Source organism: Scardinius erythrophthalmus, assembly GCF_964197995.2.
Source record: "Scardinius erythrophthalmus genome assembly, chromosome: 23".
Classification (NCBI taxonomy): Eukaryota; Metazoa; Chordata; class Actinopteri; order Cypriniformes; family Leuciscidae; genus Scardinius; species Scardinius erythrophthalmus.
In genome coordinates this window covers 21,392,231-21,412,464 of record NC_138243.1, presented here as the reverse complement: position 1 = coordinate 21,412,464, position 20,234 = coordinate 21,392,231, and the positions used below count along the sequence as shown (strand labels likewise).

The 20,234-nt window shown below is 38.9% G+C and overlaps 3 protein-coding genes and 1 long non-coding RNA gene across 4 annotated transcripts; all 4 read left to right on the top strand.

Annotated features, from left to right (window-relative positions):
- Positions 1-287: 287 nt before the first annotated feature.
- On the top strand, positions 288-5,187 carry LOC308683429 (uncharacterized protein; the record flags this gene model as incomplete). The annotated part of the gene is made up of 11 exons (XM_081353901.1): positions 288-1,151; positions 2,065-2,204; positions 2,296-2,500; positions 2,576-2,680; positions 3,044-3,237; positions 3,436-3,577; positions 3,667-4,323; positions 4,410-4,501; positions 4,732-4,845; positions 4,943-4,990; positions 5,065-5,187. Exons 1-11 carry the CDS (start codon positions 398-400, stop codon positions 5,185-5,187), a joined length of 2,574 nt encoding a protein of 857 aa, XP_081210027.1. The 5' UTR covers positions 288-397.
- An 11-nt stretch (positions 5,188-5,198) lies between these two features.
- LOC308683306 lies at positions 5,199-6,250 on the top strand. Its single transcript, XR_014029245.1, has 3 exons — positions 5,199-5,984; positions 6,087-6,137; positions 6,225-6,250. It is a non-coding gene; the product is annotated as an uncharacterized lncRNA (long non-coding RNA).
- Positions 6,251-6,363: 113 nt separating this feature from the next.
- Positions 6,364-7,560, top strand: LOC308683566 (uncharacterized protein). The gene is made up of 5 exons (XM_081354055.1): positions 6,364-6,411; positions 6,631-6,689; positions 6,774-6,808; positions 6,899-7,052; positions 7,176-7,560. The coding sequence occupies exons 2-5, from the start codon at positions 6,638-6,640 to the stop codon at positions 7,394-7,396; spliced, it is 462 nt and encodes a 153-aa protein (XP_081210181.1). The 5' UTR covers positions 6,364-6,411; positions 6,631-6,637; the 3' UTR covers positions 7,397-7,560.
- Positions 7,561-9,713: 2,153 nt separating this feature from the next.
- Positions 9,714-18,583, top strand: hunk (hormonally up-regulated Neu-associated kinase). Its single transcript, XM_081354162.1, has 9 exons — positions 9,714-10,343; positions 12,520-12,812; positions 13,066-13,121; positions 13,506-13,641; positions 13,735-13,862; positions 15,168-15,294; positions 15,383-15,551; positions 15,645-15,798; positions 16,657-18,583. Exons 1-9 carry the CDS (start codon positions 10,104-10,106, stop codon positions 17,331-17,333), a joined length of 1,980 nt encoding a protein of 659 aa, XP_081210288.1. The 5' UTR covers positions 9,714-10,103; the 3' UTR covers positions 17,334-18,583.
- Positions 18,584-20,234: the final 1,651 nt, after the last annotated feature.

Sequence of the window (20,234 nt, the reverse complement as noted above, 5' to 3'; positions counted from 1 at the left end):
GAGTATCTCCTTCGCTGCCCCCAGCCCCCCAGCAGCACCTGATCCACCACGAGTAACTCCTTCTCTGCCCCCAGCAGCACCTGATCCACCACGAGTATCTCCTTCTCTGCCCCCAGCAGCACCTGATCCACCACGTCATCCAGCAGCTCCTCCAGTGATTAAAAGAAAGCAAATCACTGTGAGGTGTCCTCACTGTGGGGTGAGTCTAAATTCTAAAAATTTGAAAAAACACATTGAGCGGAAACATCAACCTATACATCTCGTATCTTCAACTTATCATTTACCAACACAGTGTGTTGATAAAAAGAATGGGATATATGTTGTAGCAAAATCATTTCGTGGGCCCTGTATTCCCATTCATGTGGCGAAGAAAATTTGGGGCTCATCACACAAGGTAATGTGTGAAATGGATATGTGCAACACTTGTGCTGAAATGACTCAAAGGAGTGAACTTTTGGTTACATCATGTGTGCATCTGAGATCAGTAGACTACTCCTGTGCTATTGCACCACATGAAGAGTTATCAGAGGACGTGTTGACTGAGATGGTGGAGCAAAAATGGTTTTGTAACACAAGGAAAAACCAATGCCTTACACTGCAAGGTCAGGCTACAAGTAAAGGTGCAACATTTACTAGCCTTGTTACTATTGGAGGCCCCGACTACAAGCATTATATATCAGTATATGAGCCAAGGGTTTCTTATTACAGTAGACTGGGCAGAGTTTTGGTTAATTACAATTCCAAGACAAACACTTGGCACTGCCCTTGTATCAAAGGTAGGAGATCGTGTCTGCATAAGTGCATAGCAAAATGGTGTCTCTTTCAAATGAAGCGGGAGCTCTTCACAACCATGCCAGAAGCAGCTGCAGAGATTGAACCAGCAGAACATGATGACTTGTCTGGCCTGCAATGGGAATATCCTCCAAAGAGTGATGGCCTGAAGCAGATGGTACAATATATATACCATAACAAAAAGCTTCCAGACACACTATCAGATGTTTTTATAGAAGATGTAAAGAAGGAAGACATTCCTCAACATCTTATTCCTGAAGAGGAGTTCTGCTCTCAGTGCCCTGGACCTGTTCCTCTCAGTGCTCCTGTCCTTATCACCAAAAATGCTAAAGTGGCGACGCTCTCTGGTGTAGTGACTGGTAGGCATTGCTGGTTTGTACATTTTTAATGATAATATTTAATATTTATAAGCTGTTGATTTATACTACTCACTAAAAGTTAGGCATATTCGACTTTCGGCTGAAAGTTATGGAAAATGTAAAAAGTTTGTGCTACAGTGATAATATATCATAAAAGAAGGGCATTTAAGTAGAAGCATGCATTTATTCTTCTACAGCAATTTATTAAAACAAAAGCTAACAACAGTGGTGGGTATACCACAACAAAAATGTCAATGTCTCAATAACTTGTAACTTTCCTTGAGCATCAATTACAGCTTAACAACGACATCTCATGCTGTTCGCAAATCAACTTATTGTCTAGGGAGGCACAGCATCCCACTCTTCTTAAAGGGTTGCCCTCAGGTCATTGAGGTTCTGGCGTGCAGGGTTATGACTTTCTATATGACGACTCTGCTTATCCCATAGGTTTTCTATGGGATTCATGTCTGGAGAAAGTGCAAGCCACTCCATTTGAGGTACCCCAGCCTCCTGCCACTATTCCCTGATGATGCGACCTCAATGAGCTGGGGCATTGTCATCCATAAAGATGAAATCAGGCCTGTGTTGCTCATGCAGAGGCACAACAACTGAATTAATGGTGTTATTCAGATAGTATTGGCTTGTCACAGTACCATGTAGAGGGTCGTGACCCTGCACCCCATAACCTCAATGACCTGAGGGCAGCCCTTTAAGAAGAGTGGGATGCTGTGCCTCCCCAGACAATAAGTCAATTTGCAAAAGTTGAATATCCCTAACTTTTTGTGAGTAGTACATGTCATATTTTGCATTATACTCCAGTATTAGCGGAGTATTAAAGTATGCTATTCACAATAATTGCCAAGTGATTATTTGACATTTTGTACTATTATTTTCTGTTTATTTACCTCATTAGGAATATCCACATACTGCAAGAAATGCAGTAATTGTCATATGTTTTACCGATACCAGGACTGGATGCATGGGCTTCACAACTTTAATGATAAAGTGCTGCTAAGCATCTTTCTATGCATCTTCATAAGGAATTCTGTTCAGGTTTTGTTTCTGAAATTTAAAATACATTAGGCTCAAGATTGTTCAACTTAATCTAGCACTGATATATGTTCTCATGACTATTCTCATTTAGGATCATGTGTCAGTTGGAAGGGTGCGTTCCATATTGCAAAAGACAACACACGTGCCTTACCCAAAGGAGTCAGAGTTTCTTCATGCATATTTACATTTTGAGGCACTAACTCACCATGATTATGCCTTTTCGTGTCTAAAATGTGGACATCATCCTCCAGTTGTTGTAATGGATTTACATAAAAAGGGAGTGTTCAACATGGCAGGTAAACAATCACAGTTTTTTGTCATTTTCTATTTGCAGTTAATTTGTGTTCATTTAATTTTGATTCTTTATCCAGTCAGTGACATAAGTGAGCCAACTGAAACCTTCAATGGAGAGGTGAATTCCGAGGAGTTCTGGGAGACTCTTTCAAGGGAGAGGATTGCAACTGGCTTGTTGAGGAGTAAGTTGCAACAAGACAATTAGGCTATCATGTGCAATAATGTAAACAACTTCCTTGTCTCTTGTACATACTAGTTGAGTTCATTGCATCAGTGGTTCCCAACCACGTTCCTGGAGGCCCACCAACACTGCTCATTTTGCATCTCTCCATTGTCTGAAACACAAATTTCTGATCTTGGAGTCTCTACTAATGAGCTGATGATCTGAATCGGGTGTGTTTAAGGAGACATGGAAAACATGCAGTGTTGGGGGGCCTCCAGGAATGTGGTTGAGAACCATAGCATTACACATGTATTTCCACATCTAAACAAAATGCCTTGTTTCAAGAGTTTGTTTCACTACTTTATTTTCTGTATGATTTTAGTTGGAGACACAAATCCTTACACTTTGAAACCCAATTATGAGAACTGGGCCCCATGGATCGGCAGACACACACGCAGGTCACCATCTGTGATAAACACAGAGTGGAAGAAAGTGCAGACCACAAATACACTAGACAATATCACTGAAATGGACATGACAGAAGAGAGACTCAGTGATGAATTAATGAAGCTAAAGGTATGCACCAGCTCAGTATAAATCTCTATAGCCTCTTATGATTTGCAGTTTATTAAAAATGGTGATGGTTGACCAATAATGAAACAATCACTATGCAGGTCTAAATCAGTTGTTACCTTCTAGTCGTAGTTAGAACTAACACACAAAGAGCTAGTTTCATATTGTAATGTAATATCAAACATATTTGTGCTTTACCAGGTTGCAGACATTCGAAAACTCTGCAAGGCCTGTGGAGTTGGCACTGAAGGATCAAAGACTGATCTTCTATCCAGACTGAGAAAAGAAATGCAAAACAGAAGTGCATACGACAAGATTTTTCAAAAAGTTTGGGGAGCATCAGGTATATGGTGGGCTCTGTGAGTTCAAATGTACATGTTCTGAAAGTTAATGAATTTCATTCACTAAACAAACTATACTCTTCTTTGTCAGGTGGATGGGCAGCCATTTTATGCCCTTGTGGTATAGTTTACAGTGTAAAATTTCTCCTCCGTGCCGAAAGTCCTAGAGACTTTACGGACATGTTATTTTCATGGAAACATATCCCAAACATTTGTATTTATGATTTTGCCAGAGGACTGGCCACCCATTCCAACTTAAGGAGGCCAGAAGCAATGCCATTTACACCCTTTGAGGGACGACTTGCGGAATCTACAGAAAACAATATAACAGCTGCAGAGAGTGGAACCCTAACTATAAGCCTACCCTGGATAAAAGAGAAGAAGATGGATGAGGATGATAATTGCCATCCAGTGACTGGTTCTTCCGAGCACTATGCTCTATCTGACAAGTTCCACGAGGCCAACAGTAAGGATAAGCGAGACACACTTAGAAAGATTCAGATTGTCCCAGAGTTGGCTGGCAGAGTGAACACACAAGCTGCAGAACAACTTTTCGCTGGAATGCGTAAGAACAACTATTTCTTGAATATGATGTCTCCCACCACCCACATGTTTCTTGTAAGAAACATTTTGCACATGCAAAACAAAGAAAAAAATGGATCCATGCTGTCAAAAATACAAAAGGACCTTGGGCATCCAAAAACGACTATAAACCTCCAAACTGATTTGTTTGGACGTTTGGTTGTAGGTAAGTTTATTACATGTATACTTTGAACCTTATCTCTTATTTGCTATTTACAAATCATTATGTCTTTTATGTGTCTTTAAATAAAGAGAACAGGGCTCCTGAAATGACCAGACTACATCTGATAAAACCTAGCAAGGCTTGCTGGGGAAAGCCACTGACTCGATCACAGCGTAAACGGGTAATATAGCTAAACAGTTATTAATTGCACAACTGCAGTTCTCTATTATGATTAAATTTTAGATTTTTCATTTTCATTTATGCATTCAGACAGTCATATCCTAAGCAACTTACAACTGATTCATCATAGAGCCAACAATATTCACTGTGTGCAACGCCAGGTCTTTTAGAAGACTAAGACTACTAAGAATCTGTTTTGTAAGTAATAGAAAATTTCTGTTCTCTTGACAGATGGCTCAAGTTTGTTCTGCAAATTCTGATGATGAAGTAGCTCTTGTGGGCTCTATTGTCATAAAACAGAAAGACTTAATAACACTGACAAACCTTTGCGAGGTGGAAGGAAATGTAAGAAACAGACAAAAACATGAATCAAAACTTAAAATCATAATAAATAAAATAATGTCCATTTCAAAGTAGCTAAATGTTGATATTTTTCACACAGGTGCTGAATTCCTGCTTCTGTGTGCTGCAACAGATTGCACTCTCCCAGGTTTAACCTCAAAGTTTGAGAGCATAAATAAATTCATTTTGTTCAATTCTTAACAATTTTCTTTTTGTGGCCAGAATGTGGACATCTATCCAGTTGACAGCCATGTCATAGTGACATGGTTGCCACCAATTTGTGCACATCCCATGGACCACTTACCTGTAAGGATCACTGACATAAGTAATGTCTTTAAACATTAAACATACTATATACTATAAAATATTTTTTTTAATATACATGTAGCCTGAAATTATGAGCAAGGATGCTGTGGTCTTCCCATCTTGGGTGCCAGAGCATTGGATGCTGTGTGTGAGTCTGCTTTAATGTTGCGATACATAAACATACAATACCAATTGTTGTTCAAACTGAAATCAGCGGCATATTTCTGATTATTTCCTTGATATTATGCGTTTCCTAACAACTAACACAGGGTGAAAACATTTTTTCAGATCATGAAGCCAAAATTGCGTGAATTGTATTTTCTCAATTCCCTGAAAACTCCAGGTTTTGGAGATGGCACTTACATTGCCATATACAGGTTTTCCTGTTACAGAATTTTGTGTTCTCTTGTTCTATGTTCAGTTCTTTTTTTTTTTTCTTTTTTTTTTTCCCATTGGCTTTTTTCTCATTGCATACAATTTAAGAAATACTTTACTTGCAACACACTTTAATTTTAGGGTCATATATTAATTAATTTTGTGCATCCCTGCATTAAGAAGAAATCCATGGGAAAAATAAAGGCGGGACAGTTCCTGTTAAACTCTGCCTTTATTATTTTCTGTTCTATTTCAAATTTACTTGGTAATCATATGTAGTATTGCAGGGTAGTTATCTTTTAAAAACCCTGTTTGATTGGCTGTTTGTACTGCATATCTTAATGTGTTGTTTTTTTTGTGTGTTTTTTTTGGCTGGGGGTGCATTCATTTATTTTGACAGAGAAATTGCTCAGAGCCTGTGGCCTGGGACATGGACAGAATTCTATTCTGAGGACCTTGGGGTATGTTTCATTTTACACCAAATGTGATTGAAAATTTTAATGAATTAGGAATTTAGTGGTACTAGTTAAAAATTATATCATATGTAATTTACTTATATCTAGGATATACCTCGACAAGAGATGTCTTGCAGCTGTGGAGTATTCATTCTAATGGTAGGATCAATGGCTACTATTGGTTCTGCAGGTGCCATGTCAGAATTAAACCCATGTGCAGTTATTAATACAGAATTCATGTTGCAGTATGCTCTCTATGTCATCTTGGGGGGAACATTTGACTTTTCAGAGGTGGGTTTTCCAAGCTCATTAAAAAACATTCTGTAAGTTTAAGAATTGTTTTGATAAACTTGTGCTTTTTCCAACTATAGTCAGACATACCAAGTATAAGAAGATGGTGGTCTGTCCTTTTGCTGGAGAAATTCCCACCAAGGTGTTTGACTCTTTCTTTCTTTCTTTCTTTCTTTCTTTCTTTCTTTCTTTCTTTCTTTCTTTCTTTCTTTTTTATTGTTATTAGTCCTTTTCTAAAAAATAATGACAAGGATGGCAAAATGCCTTTACAGTTAGTGTGACTTTTAGTTGTCATATCTTCATGCAATGAAACTTGATTTACTGTATTATTAATGTGTTTTTATTTCATAAATTTATCAAGATTGGTCATGGAAATCCAGCAAAGAAAGAGAAGGCGGACTGACAAGCCACACAAAACTGGTATGATTTATTTTGTTTGAAGTGCTCTATTTATAGTAAATGTTGACTGTCATTTACTGATGTTCTTCTTTTGTCCCTTCATAGTGGCAACCGTTGACCAACCCCTGAACATACAGGAGGCATGTATTTGTTATTACTCAATTTATAAAATGCAAGGGAATCATTATAACCACAAGAAGTTCAGATTGTTATGTTTTGTTCATGTATAGCTTCCTCCGCTGGTCCTTCGTGAAATCTTACTGGAGGTTGTGCTTCAAGATGGTGATGTTGCAGTTGGCTCCCTTGCCCTCACCTGCAGGTGCTTCAACAGCATTGTGAGCATGGATAGTTTCCGCCGAGAGGCTCACTTTCGGTGGTTGGACAGTAAGTTTTATTAGTGTCACTGTTTAGTTAATCACAGCTCTCTCTCTGTTTTTTCTCAGTTATGTATCGTTGAATATTAAGACAATGATGATGTCAGCTGACAACTTTTTTTTTTTTTTTCAGGTGTTGTGAACTGGAAGGCATTCAGTGAAAATTTCAGAAGTCTGTACAGGGTTCCATACAGTCTATCCAGATGTCTCCATTGTGAGACTACATACAAAAACTGTGGTGAAGGCTACAGAGGAAGAGGGCAAAGAGGTGTGATGCAGGGGTTCTTTGGCTCTGATGACTTCCAAGGATACTGCGGAGACGACTGTTTCTATGAGGCTGGAGGAAGCATCTAATGTTTCATGCAATGTGTTCCTCATGTTTGAACTTGCCACATTTATTGCTTGCTTATTTTATTTTATTGGATTCTCTCTTTTTTATTATTACATTAAGTAGAGAATGCTGCATTCATCAGTATAGTTTTTCATCATATTGGTTACAGTATCTATATGGTCAATAAAGTGATGCTAATGTTTAAAGTTTTCAGAGTCATTATTCTAAGTTAACACATTTTACCTTAATTTAAAGGTCAATACGTTTTACTTTATATATCATTTAATGTAAGCTACAAATATCACTTAAATATAAGTCATTACATATACATATCATATTTTGAAAAATACAGGTGAGAAAGACCAATACAATCATTTTCGCCATTGCATTACAGTAGGATTTGGTAACTTTATTGGAAATTACTATTAATTTTCCTTGTTAATCACCGTTACAACTTGATTTATGTTGTGTTGTTAACACACACACAAAACGAAAATAAAACTAATGTAATTATAAAAATTTGAGTAGGCCTACTAAAGTAATTTTTAATACTTTTAGCTTTTAAGGTTTACATTTAGAGAAAAATTGCATGCAGGTAGGAGAGATTATAAAATAATACACACTCACAGGCTATTATATACAAGATCTGTATCTTATAAGAACGGGAAATTTGGTTTATGAAAGAATTCCATATTAAAGATCTCTCAGTAGTTTAATGTAACACTTTTTTTTTTTCCTAAGAAAATAGGTACTGTAGCCTGTATTTTATACACCTATTTTATTTTTACATAAATGTTGTCGCGATATCGACATAATAGTAAAAATCAAGAAAAAAACATGGAAAAAACGAGAAATAATAACGCATTTCCGCTTCTGAAAGGGCTTCCGTACGAGAAATAATAATAACGCATTTCCGCTTCTGATAGGGCTTCCGTACGGTTTTGATTGGATGGTTGGAAAATGCCTAGACCGGTTTGAAAACGCCCAATAATTGGGAAACACCTTCTTGTTGTTCCGCAGAGACCTATACTTGTGTTATTGGGGAACATGAGCTTTGAATGAATGAGAGAGAGAGAGAGAGAGAGAGAGAGAGAGAGAGAGAGAGAGAGAGAGAGAGAGAGAGAGAGAGAGAGAGAGAGAGAGAGAGAGAGAGAGAGAGAGAGAGAGAGAGAGAGAGAGAGAGAGAGAGAGAGAGAGAGAGAGAGAGAGAGAGAGAGAGAGAGAGAGAGAGAGAGAGAGAGAGAGAGAGAGTCCTACTTGTCCTACGCATTATTACCAATAGAGAGCGCAATAGACCTACTCACCTTTATTTCTCTCTACATCGCTCGTCTCATGACCGCATGGTAATGTAAACAAGCTGCCGGCTAGCCGGGGTGTGGTGACGCAATATTATTAAAAAGCCAGCCTTCCATTGTTGTGAAGATCTATTAATCATGTCTGGGTAGTCATCGCTAAAAGATTACACTTTAATGAACGAATGAACACCAAGGCATTCATTTACAAAACACAATGTGTGTACAGAATTTAGGGTTAATTGAAATAATTAAAACGACATTGGTGGGCTTTCATTTATCATTTTGTAGGATATACAATTTTTTTGTTTCAACGATAATATTAAAATGGAAACAAATGAAACAACGTAAGGTACACTTATGGTCATATTTGTTCATCATTTATAGAGCAAGACTGGCCTATGACTGTCCGCATTTACAATATTGCCACCATTTAAAATACTTGAAGTGTTGAAATAGACATTACAGAAAACAAATGGGGTGAAGTAATCTAGAAATACATACATTTAGGGGAAAATGAAAGAAACTGGCATGGTGAAACTAAAGGTAAAAAAAATACAACGGGATGAATTTATGTAGCTAGCTATAACATGTGCTAAATATAAATGTTTATATAATAAAATAAGTGTAATTATATCTGATGAGGTGAATTGCATTAGCAAATGAGTTAAATCAAATAAAATCAATGCTCCACATCATATGCATGACATCACTGCATAAAACGTGTTTGTGTGCATAAGCATGTCCGTCTCATTTGAATGAATAATCAATTGATAATTTAGTCGCGACCAATAGGTCAGCCAAAAGCGATCTACGTAAACCATCACTGGGGAAAGCTGATAGAAATCAGGAATCACTGCGAATCTGACCCCTCAGCAACATGCTCTTTGTTGTCTAGGTAAGCATGGGTGAGAGGCGGGGTTCGTTTTACAACTCAGAAGAGGGCGGAGCCTCTGATCCCGACGCGGCAGCTGATTGGATTAGATTTTAACCCAGTGACTGAGAAGAGATTTGCTAGCAAATAAGAAACGCCCCCACCCCGTGCCGGGAAACTAACTTCAAATAACAAATATGAGAGACTCGGCAGTCAGGCATTCACTTAATTCTCACTCAGATACAGAGAGGTGCTGGAATCTTTTTAGCTTTGTCATTCGGAACAGTCCGTATGTAAATGAGACGTTTTGATAATTTGATTTAGATTAGGATCGAGTGGCTTTATTCATTATTCCATGACGAATGCAATAATTAGGTAAACCTATTACAATCTTACAGTTTGCGGATTGACTGGCAGCTGAACCGAACAGGTGGCGCGTGTGTCAGGTTCCGCTAAGCGTTTAGTATTAGGGACGGGGATTCAGATGTCTCACTCTCACAGAGCTCTTAGTAAGCAGTAGCAGTAGATTCAGAGGACACCGGGTTTCGTTCAACAGGCGCAGGGATGCCCGATGCAGGAACAGACATGGGTACGGACAGCGGGAGGATTTTTGGGATGAAAGCAAAGGCTCCCGTAGCCACAGAAAACATCCATCCTTCGTCTCTAAGCAACGGTCCTCCAGCTGACATCCTCCGAAACTTTTACCACACGAAAAGAGTTGGGAATTATCTGATCGGGAGGAAGCTGGGAGAGGGTTCGTTCGCCAAAGTGCGAGAGGGGCTTCATGCGACCACCGGCGAGAAGGTGAGAAGATTTGTTAGCTCACTTGCACCTTAATGACATTGAAAAGATGTCATAATAATAGAAACATAATAAACCACCAAGTCAATATAAATTGGTCAAAATCCAGCCAAATCATGACTTAAATGCTGTTGTATTTGTTATTTTCTAGCGATTGTTCATTGTCTACATGAAAATTGCTCACTGAAAAACTGTTGAGAACCTGACTAGAATGATGTTGCATTTGTTATTAACTACGTTGCATTTAGTTGATCCGTTTGTCTGAATATGAAAATGTAAAGTTAAAAAGAGAAATAACATCTGTCTAAATTGTTTTGCTCAAACCCCCCTCAGTGTCAATGGTCAGTGGTAGTCTATGGACCACGAGTTGAATTCTCGTTGTATTTGCTATTTAGTGATTTATTCTAAAACAAATGTTTTCCATTAATGTGACTATAAAGCTTAAAGCTGAATTCTATTCCAAAAGTACCCAGAAATCAGTTTGTGTTGGGTCCTTGGGGAAGAACAGCAGAAACATCATCCCCTGATCATCAGGTTGAGTTGAGATGTTTCTCACTGGTCTCATGTTCCCCTTCATACAGATTGAATTGGGTAACAATCCTTGAGCCTGTTTGCATTCAGGTGTCTGTATTAATCTCAGATTACCCCAAAGAAAGTGTGCAGCCCTTCAGAAATATTTCTTATATATATATATATATATATATATATATATATATATATATATATAACACATTCAGCAAAATGTATATTCAGTATTTTACTCAGTTAGACATGATATCTGGTTTCTAGGGCGTGTTTTATGACAGTATATATTCATTATTGTTTGTTAACTGTGAATGTCACTTCCTCAATAAGTAGGGTGTGTTTTTCTTTTTAACTGGCTGCTGCCTTCCTTTGTAAAATGTCCTGGGTGAAGCTTCTATTTGCATACTTAGAAAAAAAAAAGTTGTTTGCCCTTCCAGGGAGTGACCTGAAATACCTCCTTAGCATATCAGAGACTTGTTCAGTCCTCTTATCCTGTTGCTGTGGGAAGGAGAAGAGGTCTGTCCCGGGCGATGATGCAAACGCTAGCAATCACAAAGAGAAGCTAGGCTGCCTCGTGCTCCTCTTGTCTCCTGCTTCGCTCTCGTTCTCTGACATCACCTAGAAAAACAGACAGGGTGGGGCGGGGCTCACGGTTGGTGGGCAATAGCACATGCTTCCCCCATGTCTGTTCTGAGCATATCTAACCCACTTTCACCCTCGCCGCCTTTGTCTGCCTGAGAGAAAAACAACATGTTAGTCTAAGGCTCCGGGGGTCCCCCTGCCCACCCCCTTTAACCATCGACCACCAATCGACCTTATCAACAATGCTGGCAAAACACGACGGTTAAGATCCAGTAATGTCGGATTAGCATTTTGGGGATTGTTTAGAAATGGAACTTTCCCCCTTTTTCCTCAGTTCCTCCTTTAAAATGCTCCTCAGTTGGAGAAATTGGTCCAATTATCAGCTCAAATGGCCATGTTTGATCGGTTTGCTCAACAGTCTATTGATGATTTGTGGTAGCACAGCAAGTCACCCCTTCAACCCTCATCGGGTCACGCTCTGGGACTCTTTCAAGGGTGGAACCAATAGCACCAGGCTATTGTTACTGCACACAGAGGGACATTTTACCCAGGACAAAGAAATCTTGTTTGATAAAGAACAAAGACCCTCCCCTCCCACCTTAATTGAGAAAAACCCCATCAAAATAATTAACAAATAAGCTAATTCACGTCCATGTGTATATGCATGCTATGCTACATTACATTGTCCGTGAACGTGTTTTTGAGGGGGCAGAGATTTTTTTAACCCAATGTTTATAAAGCATTAGTGATTCACGGCATGTTGGTGACAAATGGGTGGCATTAACAGGCCATTTGGACATTCTTCATTCAACTGGAGGTGCTTTAACGACTACAAATCGGTCATTTGTCCTTATCCCTCCCCCACCGAGTCCTTCACAGGAACTCGGGTCAAACATTCAACCCTGGAGACGTGAGGAGACCGACAAATGTGAAATAAGAGTCCCATCTGTCTTAGTCTGGCTCACCTCACCTGTTCAGGGCTGTTAGAATTATTCCATACATAAGGAGACCAATAAACACTCCTGTCGTGTTTTCTGTCTTGACGAAATCTCCTTTTTATTAACCTTCACAGGTGGCGGTGAAAGTGATTGACAAGAGAAAGGCCAAAAAGGATTCGTATGTCACAAAGAACTTGCGGCGTGAAGGGCAGATTCAGCAGATGATCCGACACCCACACATCACCCAACTGCTGGACATCCTGGAGACGGAGAACAGCTACTACCTCGTCATGGAGCTCTGCCCTGGTGGAAACCTCATGAACCACATTTATGAGAAGAAAAGGCTGGATGAAAGAGAAGCCCAGAAATACGTACGCCAGCTAGTCATGGCAGTGGAACATCTGCACAGGGCAGGAGTTGTTCACAGGTGAGAAAACAAAAAAGTCACAGGGTGTGAGGTCATCGATAAGGAAACTTTAAATGAGACTTTCCAAAGGAATAAACATTAGTGAATTAATTCTGCAAACTAAGAAACCATGTGTAGATACTCTGTAATGTATATAAGTCTATTTTAGAGCACAATAAGCAGTAAAATCAATTCAAAGACTATAGTGGCTTAGTTTGTTTATAGTTCAGACGGTTGATGAAAGTTGTTTGAATCACTTTTTTATTTTCAACAGAGACTTGAAGATTGAAAACCTCCTCCTTGATGAACAAGACAACATAAAACTGATCGGTAAGCATTGTATGAAATTTACATTATGCAAGGTTTTCTCCTGACATGCCTACTCAAAGAACGTCACAAAGTCACATTAAGTCCTAATGACCTAAAGTGATGTGACATGAAAGTGTTCATCTTTAGCATGTGGTGAAGACTGATTGAGTAATCAGTATCTCATTAAAACCGAACGACCTCTCACCCTCTCACCTCTCTGTTAAACTGTTGGCAAACGCATGGCCTTTATTTAGCAGTTGTGTGTGACAGACGGGGTTAGTGTTGGGAAGCCATATACACTTTGGCATCCCTCATAGTGGGAAGGTATTTAGAGTCAATCCCTCTATGAGCCAGTACACATTAACATTGTCTTACACACAACCCTCTCTCTGTTTCCCCATACAGATTTTGGCCTCAGTAACTGTGCGGGAATTCTGGGATACTCTGATCCCTTCAGCACACAGTGTGGCAGCCCAGCATACGCCGCACCAGAGCTTCTCTCAAGGAAGAAATATGGGCCCAAAGTGGATGTCTGGTCAATGTGAGTTTGCTAAATGTGAAGCACCATGTTTCAAGTTCACATTGAGTACATATTTTTTTCTGGATTTGACTATATGTATGTTTTTGATTGTAGAGGGGTGAACATGTACGCCATGCTGACTGGTACCCTTCCATTCACTGTGGAGCCATTTAGCCTGAAAGCTCTGCATCAGAGGATGGTGGACAAAGATATGAACCCTCTACCTCCATCTATCTCTTCAGGTATTGACAGAACTGCATATCTGAGATTTTCAAAAAGATATTTATGACCACAAAGATCACATCCAAACAGGAACAAGCAACTATTACAATTAGCCTGAAAATTAGCCTGTGTACTCCTACCAATTACGTTCTAATGGGTATCATGCTCCAGAAGTTGAGCATGAATGTAGCCTTTGTGAGACTGTACCATTTTTTAGTCCAGTATGATGCTTTTGAATGCTTAATTGAAAAAAAATAGGGATGGTCTGGTGTCCACTGGTGTTTTAAATATCTCAGGAGATGAAAGACAAATCTAATAAAGCAGCGAGTCTTCATGAAACATCTTATTTTCTGACTTATGTCACGCTATTTTGTAAACCTGTATTTCATAGAAATACATTCCCGAGTGTCAACACCATTGCATGTGTAATATTTTTATTTTTATGAAATCATTATATAGGTCATCATTTAGATACTTATTAGTTATGTCATCATATTGAGGTTTTACAAAAGTGGTTGCACATTTACTTTTCCATTTACCATTGTGCAATTCTCCTTTAACTTAGTTTTTTATTTGACTATTACGCATGGTTAATTTTAATGGCAACAAACACATACTCAAAAGAACTCAGTCAAAATTCTCAGTGAACCGTCAGCTCATAAACACTGTTTACTGCAAATATGCCAGACAAGCGGCGGCTTATTTTTCAACCACAGGAAAAAACGGTTTTATTCTCAAGAAGAAATGATAGGATCTGCTTTATTCAGATTTTGTTAATACTGTCTGTAAACCCTCCAAAGATGTAAGATTTTTCCATAGTATGTAGTTAAGTAGTCATCTTATCATTGATTAGAATATAATAGAATACAATAATAGAATCTATAGAATCTAATAATAGAATCTAATAGAATATGTTGAAAATGATGATACTGCCAACATTGCGGTTAATCACATTCTGTGGACTTTTCCATTGCATTACACTTACGTGAGCATTCTCAACAACAGGTGATTCATTCACTACTAAATCTGTGACAGGATATATTACAACAGGATGATGCAGTGTGGAAATGAGATTAGCCTCATTATGTAAGACCATAATTTAGCATCTCAAGGACGCAAGGCTGTGCAGTCATCCCTTGACTAAGGCTAGATGTAGGAGAATCATAATGGCCACAACATTATATATTTGTCCTAATAAACAATGATTTATTTGTCCTAATAATTCAATTAAACCTAGACACTGACCAAGGATGTGCTTATAATTTTCTTGTTTACTTAAAGTAACATTGCACAAAGTCCTCACTGCTTCCTGTCTGTGTTCACAGCTGCCGTCAATCTGCTGAAGAGACTGTTAGAGCCTGACCCCGACAAGAGACCCAACATCCACCAAGTGATGACCGACTCGTGGCTGCAGTTGGGCAACCCTCACACTGGAGTTCCTTACTTAAATAGGTTAGTCATCTAATATGCTTTAAGCTAAATTGCTTTTATTACACTTTTTATGACATTGTGACCTAAAACATCTCCTTTTAACTCTCAGAATCCACATTGAGGAGATCAACCATACGGTTCTGCTCCACATGACTGAGAAAATGGGCTACAAACACAGTGAGGTGCTGAGTGCGGTGCTCACTAACAAAGCTTGCCACACACTGGCTGTGTACTTCCTCCTCAACAACAAAATGAAAAGACTCTCAAAAGAGTACAGGGTAGGTTTGAGGAACCAACATCTACACGATTATCCTTCATAGAACCTTGTCAGATGTGTTTCCTGAGTGTTTAACATACTTTCTGTCTCACAGGAGAAACAGTACAACATGGAGAAAGAGAAGAAGAGCGAGCTGTTTCAGACCCAGTGGAGGAAGCACATCGAGAAGATCACGATTCCACCCAAACAGACACCTGTCTATCTCGCTGTGAGCAAAGGCCCCACCAAGGAGAAGAAACAAAGAACTGGTAAGTGCCAAAACTATATACACAGTTAAACATAGACATGTATGAACCAGTCATGTGGTTAAGACATGATCTGGCACACAATTGATGCGTGACTTAGATGTACGTGACAATAATTGACAGAATGAGAACAAATGGTACATATACGATGGTACAAATGAAACCGTTTTTTAATATAGCCCTTTGTTGAAGGCAGCTTTGAATAAGCTCTGTTGCCTGAGGGATAATTAATTTTTTTTTACTTGGCAAATAGGTTGACAGTAAATCAAACAAATGTAAAACCTTCAGGGCTTTTCAAGATCACCAGAAAGATCAAGTTGAAGATTAAAGATGACTTCATTAGGCACATACAAATGTATGGAAAACCTGTTTCACACACTCTCTCTTGCTTGTTTGCCAAGTCATGTGACTATAATGAAGTATTTCAAGCCTCAAAGATGCTTAAACTCCACAAACTCAGTATAATGTGTGAATCGTATAGTTGGTTTAGATTTTCACTTAGGGCGATAATTCACCCAAAAGTGAAAATGTATTCAGCTACTCACCCTCACGTCACTCCAAACCTGGACCACAAAATATATATATTTTTTAAATATCTGCTTATTTGTTTGTCCATACAATGAAAATCAGTTGGGTCCCAGGCTGTTTTGCCTGACTTTCATTATATGAACAAAAACAGTGGAAACGTTCAACAACATCTTTTCTTAGTTTAAAATGTAAATGTCCAGCACTAAATTACAAAAGACTTTCCCTAGGCCATCAGACTTTCTGCATGACAGTACTATAAAGATATTTGCTTGTACAAATTAAGACACGAGTTGGATCTGCTCTGAATCAAACTCTTTCTCCTATCAATTTCAGGTCTTCTGAAAGCTGTGACTGGAGGTTTTAAAGATGTTTACTCAGGACGTGGTGGTTGCATCACGTCCTCCTCTCTGGAGTACCTGGAGATCCACCCCCTGTTCCCAAACAACCCGCAGCCAGCCCATCCTACACCCGAGACCCAGCCGCCCCAGAAAGACAGCTCCAAAGAACCCTCAAAAGCTGTCAACATCCCTGTCCGCCCACCTTCCTCCCTCGGCGCTCATTCCTGGGCTTCCGCAAGCAAGGAACCAAGCAAAGAAGCTCCTCCATCACCATGGTACAAACTGACCAACGGAGCACTTTCTCCGCCTCGACATGTATCTGCTTTTCAACCCGATAGCTCGTACTTGAAGAAGGCCACGATCCCCAGCCCACCTGTTCTCATCGTCAAACCTCAACCCAAGAAAAGTCCTCCCACTTCAGACTGGTCTAGCTCCTCAGATTCAAGCGGTAGTCCTCCCAGCAGCGGGGGTAGCGAAGAACCCGACAGCCCTCAGCACCGCAGCAAGTTCCCTTCCATGGGTATCGGGCAGATTTTAAAGAAAAAGCTGCCGCCCTTCAGCTTCCAGCTGCCCCCGTTCAGGCCAGAGCCTGCGGTGGAAGTGGAGTCTCCAACTCCCTACCATATGCAAACTCTGCTCTGCGCCTCAGGGGCTCTCAAAACCCTTTGCTGAGGATGAAACTTTTCGATTATATAAAATCATATGTATGCAGTACCGTATTCTCTCATCAACAATGCTTGCAGTAACATGCAGAACAGATACATTGCTAACCCCACGGGGAGTTATTTGGCATGTCATACACAGCTTGCAGAGAACATAGAACACAAATAGATCTTGAGGTAACAAAGCCCCAGGATAGTAGACACTGAAAGCCAAGTACACATACAGCAGCACGTTCAACAGGCTTCTAGTTCAAGTGCCATGTAGCAGCTGTGCCACAACCTTTAACGCACAATTCTTCTTTGAAACAAAGCTGTCACTGCCCACAATAATGTGTGTACTGATATATGTTCATGTACAGTAAAACAACAAAGACTGTTAATGAATGGTTGGAGGGTTTTTTGATAGTGCGCTTATTTGAGCAAACAATATTAGTGATTTTTAAGCTCTTACTTATTTCAACCTCAAATTGTAATTGCACTCAGGTCAATGCTTCACTTTTTTAATAGCCTCACTTTTAAACCTGTAGTGAAATGTCAATAATTCATTGGAAGACAACATTCCTAGTTTTTTCAATGTTGGACAACATTCCAACATTCCATTCCTCCTGTAGGGGATTGCTGGCATTTTGTATAGCCTTAAATATCTTGCATTCAGCCTTTGGGCTGTAATGGAAGATTTTCAGAATTATTTGAACTCTTCGTGTATAAGATTCATTTTATCTGCAGAGCATCATGTGAAGTAATAGATTGTGCAATAGTGTGTATATATTTAATAGCTGACCTGGTTATGACCAGGGTGGTGTTTTCTCTCCATTGAACGAAAGAGATTCAAATCTGCCTGTACATAGAACTCAAGTGTCTTTAATTCCATGCGTTTAAAAATGATTCATGCTGTCTTTTTCACATTAGATTTACAAAGCAGACCTCTTTCACAGTCTTCACGTGCACAGAAGACTTATGAGCTGTGAACACATTTTCTGATCTCAACTACACTTTTGCATGCTCACCAGGATTTTTAAAAAAAGTGATGTCAGTTTTTTGGTGACACGTCTTTGTACTTTTGTTACGGTGGAGATAAATTTGAAGGTCTTTTGCAAGTTTTGTATTGATTTGCTTTTTTGCCAAGTTAAAGGAGATTTTTTTAACACTGTAAAAAAGATTTTAAATATTTATATTTAAAGATTATTATTTGTGTTCTGAATTTTCTATTTTAATGCAGCATGTATTGTTTTTTTGACACAAATAAATGCACAATACTTCAATTTCAGAGTTGTATATTTTTTGTGCACATAAAATGGCTCTACATAAAGCACTAATTTTTGATGGTAGTTAAAAGAGTTTGTATCAGAAACTAAATTTTAACAGTCATTTACAGAGAAACAGGTGACCTGGTGTAACTCTATACGCTTTTCCCACGAGAACCCAGCAATAACCATTAAATGAGTGACAGCTGAAAGACCCTGTGTCAGATAATCCAGTCAGCTGTACCCTCACATGCACAAACACTCATATTATACACCCTCTTGTGTCGCTGTACAGGAGGGGGGGTTGACCCACAGACACAAACACTCTAGCCCAGATAAGTCTGTGCAGCTAAGCTGATAAAAGCTTAAGGACAAAAGAGGCTGCAAAGTATATTAAAGCAAAACTCTTTGTTTACAAAGGACGACACTCACTGAAAATCCTTTAGCGAAAAGTGGTGAAAACAAGCTATGATTAAAAAACATCTGATTCAGAGTAATTCACAACAACAACATGAGCTGAGGATAAATTGGCTGCGAGATATAGTGATATAGAACAACATTAAAACCAAACGCCTGACTTTAAACGATCATCCGCTTTTACCTAATTGTTTTAGCTCTGTAACATCCAACCAGACCTTACAAAGAAATGCTGAGATAATTCCATGGGACAGTGATGACATAAAATAATTACAAAGCTACATCAGTACATTCTACGGAAGTGAATGATTACCACATTCATCATGTAGCTTGGAATCAATGGTCCTTCAGTGAATACTGTTGTGTTTCCCAGTAAATGTCCAATAAAACATTATAGTAGCTTTAAAGTAACTTTTGTAAGATTTGACTAGATTATGGCTTTGGTAGAGGAATATTCTGTGTTTTATACAAATTAAGCTCAAACAACAGAATTTTAGCTAAATAATTTTGACAAATGCCTCACTGTAACCCAGATTTTTGGTTCTTTTTTTTTTCTTCTTTTTTTACGGATATCACCATTACGCCTTACATGCTGTTGATTGGGCTTAACATGTGTTGAACCCAGAATATACAGATACAGAAATACAGAATATTTTACTGTATTTACCTATTTTAACTATAAGTACTGATTGACTGATTCAGTGATATAAATGTAAACAGGAATACCAGTCAGGAAGCACTTGATGTCAGCAGAACAGAGTTTAACACAAGAATAGAAGGGCTCCACAAATGTCAAGTTAACCTGCTGACATCATAACCTGAGCTAAAGGAAGGATAAATAATAAATCCCGGATATCCTTTAGTGTCATCAATATTAACCTACCGGGGCAATGTTAATACGGCATCGTCACAATTTAAAACTCTGTGTCCAGGGTGTGCAAATCCCTGTTTGTTACATGGCAAAGACCATCATTAGACTCGAAGTCAAATAAAGGCCCTCTTGTTGTGCTTAGACCTCTCAATCTCTCAATCTGTTCTGGCTTAGACCCTGATTGAGACTAATCCTGTTTTCAAATGTTGTTGTTTTTTATCAGCTGAGGAGCATTTTCTTTGTGTCTGAAAAAAACAGACAATTAATACCATCCTCACAGACCCAGTATAAAAAGGGGCTTTTCAGGGTAGGTTTATTTTTGAAAAGTCAGTTTCTGTATAGATAGATACACATAAATGTTTTGAGGGAAATGTTGTCA